Source organism: Populus alba, chromosome 11, assembly GCF_005239225.2.
Source record: "Populus alba chromosome 11, ASM523922v2, whole genome shotgun sequence".
Classification (NCBI taxonomy): Eukaryota; Viridiplantae; Streptophyta; class Magnoliopsida; order Malpighiales; family Salicaceae; genus Populus; species Populus alba.
This window is the reverse complement of record NC_133294.1, coordinates 19,403,971-19,419,549: the sequence shown is the minus strand read 5'-3', so window position 1 is coordinate 19,419,549 and position 15,579 is coordinate 19,403,971. Positions and strand designations below refer to the sequence as shown.

The window sequence follows — 15,579 nt, the reverse complement described above, 5'->3', positions numbered from 1 at the left end:
CATCTAATAATCGATATCTATTTTTTAGATTTTTTTTATTTATTTTCATCTATAATATCAATATTGGCTTAATGGATTAGTTTCTGATTTTTTTTGCAGGTCTCATTTATTCTCTGTCCTTGATATTATTATAACAAAATAAACTAAAATAAAAAGGTTAAATCCACACGGTAATTCTAGATTTATAACATGTCTGCTAAAAGAAACTGCTTTTTTTGTTTAAAGATCGTTTTAATATATTAATATTAAAAATAAATTTTTAAAAATAAAAAAAAAAATATTATTTTGATATATTTTTTAAATAAAAAATATTTTTAAAATAACTATTATTATAAAATTAAACACTACTTAATAGCATTGTGGATTTATACAGTGAAGTGAAAAGATAACCTTGCCCCTCTCGACACGAAAAGTTGACCTAAAGTCGGAGAGTAACGAGGTCTTTTGCTTTTTTAAAAAACAATAAAAGTACTTAATAGCTCTCAATAAAAAAAAAAAACTTGAACCGGGTTGTTATGAATTTTCAATTATAAATACACCGTAAAATTACTGGGATGCTCGTGTAGTAAAAAAACTTTAACTATCAACCGAGGACATTTTAGTTATCTCACCCTGTTTTTTGTTTTTTTTGTTATAGTTAAGTGGGATGAGCGGCGGATTAATAATTTACTTTTATAATAAATATTATTAAAAAGAGTGATTAACACGTGTGTTGTACCCATTAACACGTGAATTGTGGTTGTGTTCTTCGGGTCATGTGTGTATTGTCGTTTGACGTCCAAATACCAGCTTTCATAGCAACATTCGAATCATCTTAGCGGTCCTTCCATAACTGATGATGCGTGCTGTAAATAGATGCTCGGTTAATTTGGCACTAGAGGTCTTTTCGGCTTTTTCCTTTTCTTTTTCAAATCTTGATTTCCACATGACCTTCCAAAATTTTAAAATAACCCCTAATTTTATTTTATTTTTTGGATTTATCCATATTTTTTTATTGTTAATTTATTGTTCTTGGCCTTTTGTAAAGTTTTGATTTTTTTTTAATTTTATTATACAATCTTTTTATTTATTTATTTACGTGGGTGTCAGGGCCAGCTTGCACGCACCACGACTAATCCCACAGCCCACTGAACATCCTGCAAACCCAGTGAGCATGTAAGGCACCGCGGGGGTGACAGGCGTGCACAGTGATGTTTGAACCCTGGTGCAGAGAAAGGGAACAAACCCCTTCCACCGCTAGGCCAAGACCTCAAGTGCATTTTATTTTATTATTCAATCTTAATTTGCCATGTGTTGGTTTTTTTCCATTTTGATCATCATTCTTTTTATTTTAGTTGTTTTTTTTACCCTTTTGTATAATTTTTATTAGTTCTCAGTTTCATCTTGCAATCCTAATTTATAGTATATTTTTTTTCAATTTAGTCCTTATTTATTTTTTATTTTTTTGTTAAAGTTATTTCTCTTTTCAATTTCACCCATTCAGTAAACAATTTGTAGTTTCCCTATAATATTTTTATTATTATTATTCTTTTAATTGCTTTTTTTTAGATTTTTTTTTATAATTGATTTTTTTTCAATCTTATCCTTCAACGTTTGATTCGTCGAGAATTGGGTTTTGCATTTTATTTATTTATGGTGCTTCCAGTCTAATGACCTGCGTCACGGGTTTAAAAAGTTAATGCGGGTTTACATTTTTTTTGTATTTATTTCTTTTTTAGTTTCATTGTTTGACATTAATTTTTTTTTTTAAAAAATTGGCTTTGTGTTTTCTTCTATTTCTTTTCTACTGGGTTATCCTGATCCCATGACTTAGATTGCGGATTTAACGGGTTCAGGTTGGCTTGGGTTGTTCCACTCCCTTTTTTTTACCGGATTTAATCATTCTAAAGGTTTGTTTCTCAAGTTATTGTGATAATTGTTTTTAAAAAAATTGATTCGCTTACTGTCATTACATATGTTTGAATGATCTAATTAAAATAAAATCAACATATTTGGTCCAATTAGGGCTATAATCAAGTCATAGATTTTTCTTCTTTCTTTAAAACGCGATTGTGACAACTATAACCCTTTTTTTATTGTTATTTTTTTTTTACCTTTAATTTTTTTATTGATTTTGTTTTATTATTTTACCATTCAACATTTAATTGGCCTAGTCTTTAGCTTATTGGTTGAGCCTTTATCTAGGATTTAATGGATTGTAGATTTGAGAGACTAACCTAGGTTTATAAGGTTTACCTGGCTTGCTTGTTTTTTTCCTGCTTTTTTAAGCTTATTTTTAGTCTCAACTTGTTTTCTAATATATGTCTTTCATGTTCGTGGTGGATTCGAGAAGATTGAGGAGGCTAAAAATTTCAAAGCAGGTTTAGTAGAAGATGAGATTGCTTATCATAAATGAGAACATATAGTTAGGGAGGCATATTCATCCACAAGTGATTTAAGCTCATCTACAAGCATTTTAGGCTTGTCTACGAGCTGTGGTGATTTTAGTGTTGACACCTACACGGATGCTATAAGCCTGTCCTCGAGTTTAATGAATTAGGGTGGTGCAGACTTGTCCATAAGTTGGGAAAAATTTTAAATTTAGTTAGATTATATGCTTTAATGTTATAAAAATTATGAATCCAATTTAAATTTAATCAAATGTTATGTGATTTTTCATTGTGTTTAATTATGAATTGATAATTTTGATGAATTTTGAGGTGTGTTGACTTTTTAATTATATTAGGGAGATGAATTGTAAATTGTGTTTCTGAATTAAGAGTTGTCGATTGTTTTTTTGTGGTAGTTAGTTAAAAAGTTGAAAAAATTGTCCTGGGCATTTTTTTTTAGCGATTAATGGATATAGACTCTCGAGTTACAAATATTGCATGTGACCTAGTAAACTGTGTCATTATTCAAAATATTCGATAGGTTGTGTTATTTTTTCAATTTTTTTATGTCACTATACTAATTTTTTTAAAAAAAACTTCAAATCGCCTAACAAAAAAGGAATTACACATTAAAATCTATTATGATTATGAAATATAATTATGAGACTTGATGAAAATTGACTTGGTTCAAAGGTTGGGTCATAAGTTTGGAGAATAATTAGGCAAATTATTTTTTTTTCTTTGAAAAATAGCTAAAAAAACTCAACAATAAAAAAATTATTTTTTCACCAATTAGATCCAATTTAGAATCAAGATGGTCATATCATTCATAAAACTGCCTATAATGACACAAATATAATAATTCTATTTTTGTTGTTTTTTTTTTCTTTTAAAAAATAACAAGCTAACAACTTTACATAACTCATCCAAGTGCTTTTGTTTCTGGATTTATTTTTGAAAAATAACATAGTTTGCTAAAAGTTTTGGGACAATAACACAGGTTGAAAAAATATTTAAAAAATAATATAGTTTAAACACAATTACGTTTCAAAATATCATTTTTGTACACAACCATTATTTTGAATAGCAGTTGCATCTTAAAATATGTTTTTATATTCAACTACTATTTGAAATAACGATTGTTTAATGAATGTTTCAAAACATCTTCTTTTTATAAATTAATTAACCTAAACAAAGGCCACCCAAATGTTTTATGAAGATCTAATGGCTAAAAAATATGATTCAAGATCTAATAGTCAATAAAGAAATAAAAGGTAAGATGATGCAGTAGGAGAAAAAAAATAAGAGAAAAAAATGAAAGAAAGAATGGGTTACTAGAGACATATTGAGACTACATTTTCGACACATTCAGTACCGTTGGAAAGATTTCAACGAGATAATTCTAACCCCACCTTGAAAGAACATCAAATGAGATCGTAATTAACTCTAAATTTTTCTCGAACAAAACTCCTAACAAATTACAATCATGTTTATAGGTATTTTAAAATGTGGTTAGAATCATCTCATGAAGATCTTTCTAATGTTATTGAATGTGTCAAAAATAGAGCCTCAGTGTATTCTCAATAACCTATTATTTCTTGATCATTGGAACTTGAATCTCATTTTATTATTATTGAATCTTCATAAAATTTTGGGTTAACTTTTCATGCATGTTAATTAAATTGAGAGACATGGTTTTTAGAATAACCATCATGTTCAATAACAATATATTTGTATTCTCAACAATAGTTGTGTTTTAAGTTTAAAACACCTTTAACTTCTATTAAGAAGTGCAGCCCGAGTAGAGATTGATAAAAATTTAAAATTTTATTTATTTATATTTTTAAATTTTTTTGATATAATGATATCAAAAATAAATTTTAAAAAATAAAAAAATATTATTTTAATGTATTTATAAATAAAAAAATACTTTAAAAATAACTTTTACCGCATTTTAAATCAACCCTCCTTTCCTATTTTCCTCAGACCAGCATAATATCTGACAAATCCACAAGGAGCCGAAATAGACAACGGCAATGGTCAATTTAAAGCTAATCGTCATAGGTCAATAATAAAGCAGAGAGAAGGGCGGCTGTATTCATTTGCCGACGATCAATCTACGAACGCAACGGTCCTTATTATCCCAACAACTTCTCATCCCCTTCCCTCTCCAAAAACATATCCCCCCCCACCCTAAAGAAGAAAAAATCACGCAAAAACAGAGAAAAAAGAAAAGAAAAATGATATTCGATCTTCTGCTACAAGCAGGTCTGATGCTGTTGGGAGTTTTCATGTTTCTAGCTATGCATAACATCCCTCAAAAATTCCTCTCCAAACTCCGTTACCGTAACCGCGCCGATCTCCAAGCTAAACGCCACTTCGTTCTTGGCGCCCAGCTTATCGCTCAAGCCAGATCGCCCTCCAACTCTCGGTCCACAGCTACCTCCTTAGCCAAACAAGCTGAAGACGAAGCCAACAAAGCCATCTCTCTCGACCCCAAAGACGCCGCTTCTCACATCTTAAAAGCCTTATCTCTCGATCTGCAAGGGTTCAGAACATCAGCTCTGGAATCGATAAACGTGGCTCTGTCGCCGCTGGCGGTTAAGTCGTTAAGCGCGAGCGAGAAAGGGGATGCGTTGTTTAAGAGGGCTGAATTGGCGATGGGGATGAATCGGCGCGGACGAGTTGAACCGGCGATTGAGGATTTGACCGAGGCAGTTAAGTTGAATAAGGATAATGCGAAAGCGTTTTGTTTGTTAGGTGAGTGTTACGAGGCAAAGAAAATGATAGAGGAAGCTAAAGAGGCTTATGAGGAGGCTTTGAGGTTGCAGCCTGAGTTGGCTTCGGCGAAAGAGAAATTGGACCTCCTGCGTTCTTAACGGCTTTTGGTCTTTCTTGATTTTGATTTCTTGCAAAAACCTTTAGTATTGTATTTTCTTTTTCTTTTTTCTCTTCAAATGAAAAGGGGAGTTGATTCAGTAACATGAAAACGAGGAGATATGCCCCCCTCCCTCCCTCTTTTTGTGAATTCTACAATTCCGATCCAAGACTTGAACAACAGATTATTGTAATCTTGGGCAGATGCTGACCATTTGAATATTTTTAGAATAAGTGGTAAAGGTTTCAGATGCACAATCCAATTGAGCAAGAGTAGCTTTTCCTTTAGCCCTTGTATCCTGTGGTTACCTCAAACCTCAAATAATATTTTCTTTCTTTCTTTTAAGTTCTACTAAATTACAAGCAAATATTGTAGAAAAAAAAAACAATCTTACTGATTTGTGAAATGGTTTATCGCATAAAATGGTTTGGTTCGTATGGGATTAACGGCAAACATTCAACTTATTTTTATTCATAGATAATAATAGTAACAGTCTAATTATCTTGCAGAAAATCCTAAATCGACATCGAAAGGGGTACTTGGTATCATCTTCTCTTGTTTTTTTGGCTTGTATAAAACAAAAAGGAAACTATTTTATTTTTATGATTTTTTTTATTTCTTTATTTTTTAACAAAAATACATGAATAAAATGTTTTTATATACATTTTTATTTAATTTAAAAATATAGTATTAGTTGAAATATAAAACTAATGATACAACACATTTTGTTTAATTATGATTGTAGAAGGGTGATCATGGTAGCGGTATAGTAATTATACTAGTAATAATAACAATACAGTAATGGTTGATATAACGTAATAATGAAGATAATAGTTATAATAATGGTTATAATGATATCAAATTTATATAATTGTTTAAATATATTTGTAAAATACTATAGGTTAATGATGATGGTGATTGCACGGTAAATAATAATGACGATAATTTAAAATAAGAGAAGGTGGTATACAAGCGATGATAAAAATAATATTTGTAATAGTTATGATAATAATAATAATCTTATAATAATAATAATAAAAAAAATTATAATATATTAGTGAACAGTTCTAGTGGTGGTTTTGATGGTATTGTAATAGTTTTGTTGTCAGTATAAAAAACAAAAAACAAAATATAACAATTAGTTTTTATTGTTTTAAGAAAACTATTTTAGTTTTAAAATTGTTCATATAAAAAAAAACATTAGTTCACCTAAACATGTTATTTTGTAACATAAAAAAAAAAAAAAAACTAAGATCCTGATTGTTTACTTGAAAAATAGCTTCTTTTTTTTTTAAATAGATTTTTTTTGGATGTGAATTATTCTTTTATATTTGATAATACTAGAATAAATTCAAAGATATTTTTTGAATATTTGACTATTTCATAAAAAAATAAGTTAAATATAATCTAATATATTTAAAAATCTTAATTTCTTTATTTATAATTTGGTATTATAACTAGCCTTGATGATTGTCCTTCACCGTGAGGCTGAACTATTTTTTTATGCAAAAAATATTATTTAGTTGTCACGTGTTTTTTTTTGAAAGAAAAATATGACTCAGATTACAAATCCGTCTGAAAGTGAAGAAACTGGTTCTAATTCAATTAAAAAAAAAAAAAGGAAAAGATAGTACTTGGATTCATAGCCCATTAAATATGGAAGAACGAAATGGAGTAAAAAATAACATAAAAAATCAATATTTGTCAACCTAAATTAACATGACAAACTTGTAACCCTGTTAATAAATGCTGAGTCAACCTAAAATATCCTATCAAACATGCATAACTTTTCAAACTTGTTACCTAGGTTATTAGACTCTAAGCGCCTCATATGAAAAAAACATAGAGTTTAATTTTCAATCAATCAAATATAGTAAAATAAAATTGAAAAAGGAATCTCAATTATGCAAAATGATTAAAAAATAGCAATTAAAAGAATAAATATTAAAATTTAAAAATAAATTTTTTATTTGATTAGAATGTGAAATTGAAAAGAAAAATCAATTTAGTAAACAAACTAAAAAAATCAAAAGAATAAGAATCAGAAAAAGACATAAAAATAAAAACAAAGTTTTGATTGAAGTATAAATTGAAAAGAATAATAACTTTTACAAAAGAACTAAGAAAAAATTTAGAAATCAAAACAACAAAGTTCAAATTAGAAAATATAATACAATCAATTTGAATTGAATGATAAAATTAAAAATCGATAAAACTTTTATAAAAGGGCTAAGAAAAAAAAAAGAATGTGGATCAAAATGAAAAATTCTATATAAATTATGATTGAAGGATGAAATTAAAAACAAATGAATCTTCTATAAAAAGGTCAAGAACAAAAATTAGAAATTAAAAGAATAAGGACAAAAGTTGAAATACTAGCAACAAAGAGAGTCAAGTTGTAATATTTTGAGGAGAAAAGAGAAAAGAAAAGAAAAGAAAAGATCTATCGGTGACAAACCGGACTATCAATGCCAACACGCGCCACACCAACTAGAAGATGATATGGTGGCGATTCCGACAACACGACAAAAGGGTATTTTTAGATGTTGTACACCTCGCCCACCTTTTATTTTAATTTTTTATTTAGCCAAACATGAAATTTCCCATGAGCTGACTATGTAATTACAACAAAAAAAAAACCCATTGTGAAAAGCTGAAAATGCATGTTGACCTCATGTTTAAATTTTGCTAGTTTAAGCGTATTTTTATTGTTTTACTCTGTATTTTAATTTTTTATTATTTTTATATTTGATCAAATATTAAATTGCTATTCACCTTAATTTATAATAACAAAACAACGATTGTAAATATATGAAAATACCTCTTGACATGAAGTTTAATTTTTTTTATTTTCAAGAACATTTTGATCGTTTCATTTTACAATTAAAATGAGAAAAAAAAATATTTATTCTCAATTTATTTGATAGTGATAAATAAGCCTGGTAAAAAAACCGTAATACCCCAGTAAACTAGTGTTAAACTCACCAAAATAATTTTCCAATCAAAAGTCTGGAGAGTTTTTCCATGTACCCTTCTTTTAATTTTGAAAACACTGAAATTTATCGAAAATTATTAGACGAATGAATAGACAATCCTTGAGAATTTCAAACAAAAAAAGGAGAGTTGATAACGTCCCTTGCAAGACTTCAAAGTTGACTATTCTTCATTCTCCTTTGGGTGGTGGGTGGTGGGTGGTGGGTGGTGGGTGGTGGGTGGTTTATCGTCTCCTGATTCTAGAACACAACTTATCTATTTGATTTAAATATCTCACAAGGTGGCCGTTGAATATAGTTCAGGAGGAGGTGTGAGCCCTTATTCCAAGGTTTGTCCATTTCTGGTCTGGACCGAAGAGGCTTCCCACTCTCAATCCAAAAGTATGTTGACGCGTGACTAGCAAACTTCTCACTCGGTCTTTTGATCTTGTATACAGGGACGGGTGCTATGCTAAGCTTCTAGAAAGAGCACTGGTGATTCCTTTATATTTACTGTGCTCGCGGTTGCTACTAAGGGAAAATACTCTGTATTACAATAGTATTTATTTTGTTGTTCCTTGTAATTTTGTTCATTTGTTTCATGTAAACCCTTTTCCTTTTAATTTCATTATTGCATATATTGCGCTGAATAAAGGATTTAACTTGTTATTTGTTTTATTTTATGGAGTTTTCTAGATCTTTTTAATACTGGGATCATGGTCCTTTTTTTTTTTTTTTAATTATATTGGCAAGTACTCTTTTTATTCCACCCTTAATGATTTTTTAAAAATTTATTCGACCTCTAAATTTTGTATGGATATTATTTGATTAAATAGAATTTTATTTTTTGTTTCTTTTCGATTAAGGTTATGCATTTTTATATAACATTATAAAACAATTTTTTTATGCTACATATCACAATGATTTTTTTTTTAATTATTTTGTAGCTTTCTTGTGCATGAAGCTTTTTATTATTATATAATTAAATAATAAATAGATTTTAAAAAGACATTATTAAGCACAACCAAGTCGATCAAACACAGTGTCAACGTCGTTTTATTATATTAAAAAAGGGTTAAAATGCGGCTTCTTGAAATATTTTTATTCTTAATATAAAACCAAGTTTTAGCTAGGTTGTATTTAAACTTAATAAATTAATTAATTCACATCAAATCAGCTGTTTCCCGATCATAAAGAATTGGATCCGGACATCCAAGTTAACTGGCCGGGCAGGACCAATTTCGGTGCCCCGGACAAAGAGTTTAATGCGGCAATGGACATTCATTATATATATTTTATCCGATCCGCTATTCAATTGGGTGGTGGCCTCTAAAGAAGTAACATCAACAGAGCCGCATTTATCCTTGCCTTATCAGGCCTGTTTACAGGTGCTATTATCATATTATATTTTATTGGGCCCGGAAGGAATTTAGTGGAAGAGATTCAAGCCCACTTTGGGCTTGGAAGGAATTTAGTGAAAGAGATTCAAGCCCACAAAGCACAACTCATTGCAATAATACACACCGCACCATTAGAAATGTTTACAGTTGCTTGGAATTTTACTAGCACGAGTGAATGCATGCTCAACGAATCCCTGTTTCGAAATTCCACAAAGCACAACTCATTGCAAAAACACACACCGCACCATTAGAAATGCATCCTCATCAACTACCATTGACAATTGCATTACCAAAACAATACTTATATAGAGGAGCTGATCAAAGTAGTTTTAAATGCAGATACCTGGTGAGGGTACAAATGCTTCATATAATCTCCCACCGCCGCTTCAAAGATGCCAACGCCTGTAAACGCACACAGATGGAGCAGTAGAAAGGATGCATGCCAAATATTGTTAACAGAGTTCACCTCTCTAAGCCAATGTTTTAGGACAACTTACTCAGCCGATGACTTGAAATTCTCATAATGTTAATCTATAGAAACTCTCAGCGCCTCCACCCCCATCATCTCAGAATACCAAATCCAGACAACTGCAACCAAACCTTAATCTATTTCCAGTAAGCCCTACCCTTGCCCCGCACCAATTGCAATTCTCTCTCTAAGGGTTTTAAGCGTTTGAAGTCCCTATCGGAGCGAGGACAGAATTGTTTGCCATTGAAGCCACCTCTATAATTCCAGTAACCTTACCTGTGCCTGCATTAGATTTGGCTGATATTTCAGCACCAATCCCATGATTGCTTTGATTAAAATTTGGAGATGCCAACTGTACACTTTCAGGATTACCAGCATCATAGGAAGTCAAAATCCCTTCATTATCAAATGTTTCTCTCTCATTCAAGTTGGTGTCTGACTTCCCATCCTGGAAAGTCGTTTCCATTGTTAAAAGTTTGCAATTTGCTCCTCGGATGGCAGATTTATCTGTTTGGTCTGCTTCTGATCCTGATTGACCATTTACCATATTCAATTTTTCAGTGAGTTCACATTGAGCATTGTTTATCCTGTCCCTAGAGAGTTTCTTTTTCAACATTTTCTTTTTAAACCGAGCCTTCTTTGGCCTGGGAACATTTTCCGCCTCCTCTTGAAAACTAGCCTCAACTCCCCTCTTTCTGCAAGGAATTACCGTCAATTGAGAGCTGCCACTTTGTTTTTCAGATCCACTCGATTGGATTGCTAACAAAGCAGTTCTAGCAGCTTTGATCTCTGCTTCCTTTTTTGTTTTAGTTGATGCTCCAATATACCGAATCCCCCCAATCTCAACGGTGCATTTAAAAACAAGTCCTCTTCCAGGTGTTTCATCCTTTTGGCACTCATATAATGGGATTGCATAATTCATCTTTTGAGCATACTCCTGAAGTAGATTCTTGCACAATCCTGTTTCATGCTGAAGAGAAAAACAATGAAGGTCAGGTGGGAGAAAAATACCTGAGAACACTACGAATAGTTCAAGTGCAGCAGTAATGACCACCTCACATTACACATGAAAACCTGCAACTTCATCGATTAGACAGGAGCAGTTATGGATGCCAACAAGCCTTAACACTCAAGGATCAAGTCCACTCCAAAATCAGAAGGCACAAAAGTAACAACTTGAAGTGACAATGATTACACTAATATTTAGCTACATGGAAGCTGCTAGGGCATTTTGTGGCTTCCAAAAAGTCCAGCCATGGCCTTTTATGCAACAAATATAACAAGTAGTAAAGGAGAAGCATATTTAACATAACTTCAAATCTAACGTCCAAAACTCCGAATATCTTTATAACATGAAATGCAGAGATAAAAAGTGAAGCAAAGCAATGACCTTTTGCGTTATATCAGACTCGACACAGCATTATGGAACCAAAATGAAGTTAGAACTTTCATTATATGGTAGAGGCTAAACTCACAACAGGTTGAGAAGTGGATTCATTAATTTCACCAGCTTTAGCCAACTCCACAAGAGCAACCTCGGCAGCGGATTGCTCTGCCGCCTTTCGATTGAAAAAGCCAGGTAAAGAATCATATCTTACATCCTTCCAAATCACAGTGGACCTGAAGGATGGCTCGTGGGAAGGGCCTTCTTTGATTGTCTCATATACAGGAGTAGGCAAGCCAGCCTTTTGTGCATACTCCTGCAATCGACTCTTGAACACATAGCAATTCGATACACCTGAAAGATAGATGACAAAACAAATAAGAGTCTGTCTCTCACATTCAGTGACAAGTATCACTAAGCAAATCATTTTTCTAACAAGGCACCCATTTGTTTCCACCTTAATTTATCAATACTACTCCAATCCGTTCAACCGATTCGTGAGTCTTCGCGATGTTAAAATAACTCAAGCAGCCAATGCTCTTCCTCAAGAATAGTATAATTAAAATTTTATTTATTTAATTAAAAAAGATTAAGGAAATTCTTTCCAAAATTGCATCTAACTATTATCTACGTTTTATTTTTACTTAAGTAAGGAAAATACAAAAAGAAGAAATGCAAATAACAAATGGGGAATTCAGCAATCATCATATTAAAATAGTAGCCCTCGTACACAAACAGAGATCTAAAACAAAACCAAGAGCTTTAGAAAATATTGTATGATATATACCTGAGAATCCTTCGTTGGTGAGCATGGTTATGATCTACTTGTTCGCTCTCTTTGGTCTCCAGAAGGTTGCAAGAAAAGTGCGATGATAATAAGCTTGATCAAACGATGATTTCGTTGCCTTTTACTTTGTCGACGGCAAAACAAGTGGCGGTGTGAGACAGAGAGACTGGACCTTATTTTTTCGCGGAAACTCACTCGCGTGCATTGTTATTTCAGTGTGTGTTTGTTTTGCTTTCAAAAACTACTTTTAATTTTTTTTATATAAAAATAAAAATATTATTTAATATATTTTTAAATAAAAAATACTTTTAAAAACAATAATAAATTACAAATTTCTTATTACAAATGGATTCGAGGTTTTCGCAGATATATTTTTCGACAAAATCAATCTCAAACCATAGATAGTCACAAATGGGCCCGGCCAACTAAAACTCCAATTTGGGGGACCAGTTATCCTATTAGAATACAAAGGCCCGTTTATAAACTAGATTGGGCTTCCAGATCCATTTCAACCGAACAGGTATTTAACAACCCCGGCGTCTTCAACCGAGAAGACAAAAGTCACAAAACCCGCTGGCTTTTAACCAAAGACGAGAGCGTTCAAGATTCTGCTGTCTCTGCCTCTTCAAGATTTTGCTTGCTATCTAAAACTGCAATTTCTCATTAGGGTTTATAATTAGAAGAAAGGACACTCGATTTCAGGTATTTTTATATTTAATTGAAGATATCCTCTCTTTTTCTCCCTTCTTGTTGTGTTTGAGATTAATTTTTCATGTTTTGATTTCATGCCATTTATTTATAAGCGTTATTTCTGTATGAAATCTGTGATACTGCATGGTTAATGGATTGTTTTGGGGTTTTAAGAATCTGGGATTAAATTGTCAACTAATAACTATAACCAGTTGGATGTTTATTCTCTTAGGTTAAATGGAGGATGCAGAAAAAAGAAGTGAAAGATTGAAAGCAATGCGCGCGGTAGCTTCTGCACAGGCTGAAACTTGTAATGATAATGTTGAAACTTCTGCTGTGCCAGGTTTGCTTGCTAATCCGCTTCTTGAGAACCCTGCAACTCAGCCGGCACTTGAGGAGTTGAGTGCGACTCCAAGGTTTGATTTTTATACAGACCCTTCAGCAGCATTTTCTGCCGACCGAAAGAGGACTGCTACTGCTAACCAGGTTGCACGAAGTCTTACACCTCCAAATAATATTTCTTCCATGCCGCAGTTTTCTTCTCCCCGTCCAGGTAGGATACTGCTTGAACAGCTTATTTTTTTCTAAAGTTTCTATGGAATCAATTCATGTTTGATTTTTGTTGTTTGGAATGTTAGCAAATAAAGGATCATGGTGATGTAACATGTTGTGATTTTTTCTGGAGTACAGAATGATGAAAAAATTAACTACTCAAGTAAGATAACTTGTTCAATGTAAAGGGTGTTATTTTTCCTATAAGCATATTGCAATTTTCTTGGTGCTTTCCACTTTCTGTATATACTATAGATGTCATATGGAGCTTTAGAGATATTAAATAGAGATCAACTAACTCTTGGCCGCCTTCAGCTCAAGGGGCATTCAATCGAATGTTGCCAAGCGTGGCTAAGCGGCTTTGGGGAGCAGGGGTGGGAGTGTTATTTTGCGGTGTGTAATATTTTAGTAGATCATTATTGCTAGCTTGTGGTTGAGTTGAGAACTTGGCTGCCTGGAATCATTCTGAAATGTTGTACGTGGATGGAATTTTTTGGGCAATTGCCCTAAGCTCATGTAGTAAAATGTTTTGTCGTGCATGGATGATAGTTTTTTTCCTTAATTTTTTGCTGATGGTGATATTAAAAATAAAACAAAATGGTTTATACCCTGTTGCTCTATAGGGTGGTAGACAATCTTTAGAACTTTGTGATTATCTCTTTTTTTCTTGGAAGGTCAAAGGAACCCTGAAGTGGCCCCCTCTTCTGCTTATCAAATGCAAAGCAATTATTCACCTGCGAATCAAATGCAAAGCAATTATTCACCCAATCAGAGAATGTATCCAGGGCAAGGACCGTATCACAATGCTGCTTTCTATAGAACCCCAAGCAATTTTGCTAGACCTTTTACCATGAATCAAGGAACTCCTGAAATGTGGAATGGACCAGGTGGCCCAGCAAGCTATCATAGCTCTACTCCTTACAGAGGAATTTCCAGACCATATCCCATTCATCAAGGGAATCCTGGCTTTGGACCAGTAGGGAGCAGGCCATCGACTGTTTCAGGTTATGGAAGGAGTCCAGCTAGTTCAGGAAGAGGCCAGGGATACTGGGATAGCAGTTCAGGTCTTGGACAGAGTGGTGGAAGAGGGCGAGGCTTTCGTTCTCGTGGCTTTGCACTGAATGAAACACAGGAGCCAGAATGTTTTTATGATAACTCTATGGTTGAAGACCCATGGCAGCATCTAAAACCTGTTTTGTGGAGAGGACTAGATGTTCCGGGGAATAATTTGAATGGACCTGTCTCTTCAAATTCCTGGCTTCCAAAATCAATTAGCGGGAAGAAACCAAGAATTTCAGAGTCTTCTAACAAGTCCACTTCTGGACAAACCCTTGCAGAATATCTTTCTGCCGCATTCACTGAAGCGACCAATGATGCACCCAATGTATGACTGCTGCTCATGGAATGTCTCTTCGCCTATGGTAGTAAACTGGGTTCCAATCATGGATCATTGCGCTTATTCCAAAAGAAGAAGAGTAATCATCGCCTACCCAAGCAGGCATCTAAGGGATAATAGCACAAGGATGGCCTTTTCCCGTTCTCTACCTGGCTATCTTTAGATGCTGAAGGCACCACTCCAGAAAGTTTCCTGCAACATTAAAACAGGGGTGATATTTCAAGTACATTTTTGTAGGGTCGGATACTCTCATGATAAGATGACTGTTTGTAGTCCAGGTACCAATATTAGTTTTGAGCCAAGTAATTGTCATTTTAATTCTATAATAATCATGTATATTCAGTTTGAAATCTTCAACGAACATAAATGGAAAATTGAAAAAAGGTCCCAGTCCTATTTTTGGAGCCATTATCTTATGTTAGTGGATCTGCAATTAAGAGACATGAATCATGTTTCTCTGATGGAACTGCGTCTCCAAGAGTAACAGTGATTCACATGGTCTTGTGCCCTAAAAATAGAAACTGTGTAGTGTGGTTGAGACAGAAGGACCCTTTGTCCACCTATTATAGACCTTAGCTTCCGATCTTCGAGGCGGACCTTTTCAGTAGCCAGAAAATTGTTGGTCCCCGCTTCATCAATGCATCAGTTCAATATTACATTATATTTTATATTAGATTCATTT

General features: G+C 32.9%; 3 protein-coding genes across 3 annotated transcripts; 2 read left to right on the top strand and 1 right to left on the bottom strand.

Moving 5' to 3' along the window:
• The first annotated feature begins 4,370 nt into the window (after window positions 1-4,370).
• LOC118031414 (uncharacterized) lies at window positions 4,371-5,586 on the top strand. Its single transcript, XM_035035825.2, has one exon. The coding sequence runs from the start codon at window positions 4,610-4,612 to the stop codon at window positions 5,246-5,248; it is 639 nt and encodes a 212-aa protein (XP_034891716.1). The 5' UTR covers window positions 4,371-4,609; the 3' UTR covers window positions 5,249-5,586.
• Window positions 5,587-9,750: 4,164 nt separating this feature from the next.
• Window positions 9,751-12,478, bottom strand: LOC118031413 (double-stranded RNA-binding protein 1). The gene is made up of 3 exons (XM_035035824.2): window positions 12,260-12,478; window positions 11,564-11,826; window positions 9,751-11,058 (listed from the first exon to the last, which is right to left on the bottom strand). Exons 1-3 carry the CDS (start codon window positions 12,282-12,284, stop codon window positions 10,285-10,287), a joined length of 1,062 nt encoding a protein of 353 aa, XP_034891715.1. The 5' UTR covers window positions 12,285-12,478; the 3' UTR covers window positions 9,751-10,284.
• Window positions 12,479-12,821: 343 nt separating this feature from the next.
• On the top strand, window positions 12,822-15,305 carry LOC118031412 (protein SICKLE). Its single transcript, XM_035035822.2, has 3 exons — window positions 12,822-12,961; window positions 13,182-13,502; window positions 14,176-15,305. The coding sequence occupies exons 2-3, from the start codon at window positions 13,187-13,189 to the stop codon at window positions 14,889-14,891; spliced, it is 1,032 nt and encodes a 343-aa protein (XP_034891713.1). The 5' UTR covers window positions 12,822-12,961; window positions 13,182-13,186; the 3' UTR covers window positions 14,892-15,305.
• The last annotated feature ends 274 nt before the right edge of the window (window positions 15,306-15,579 follow it).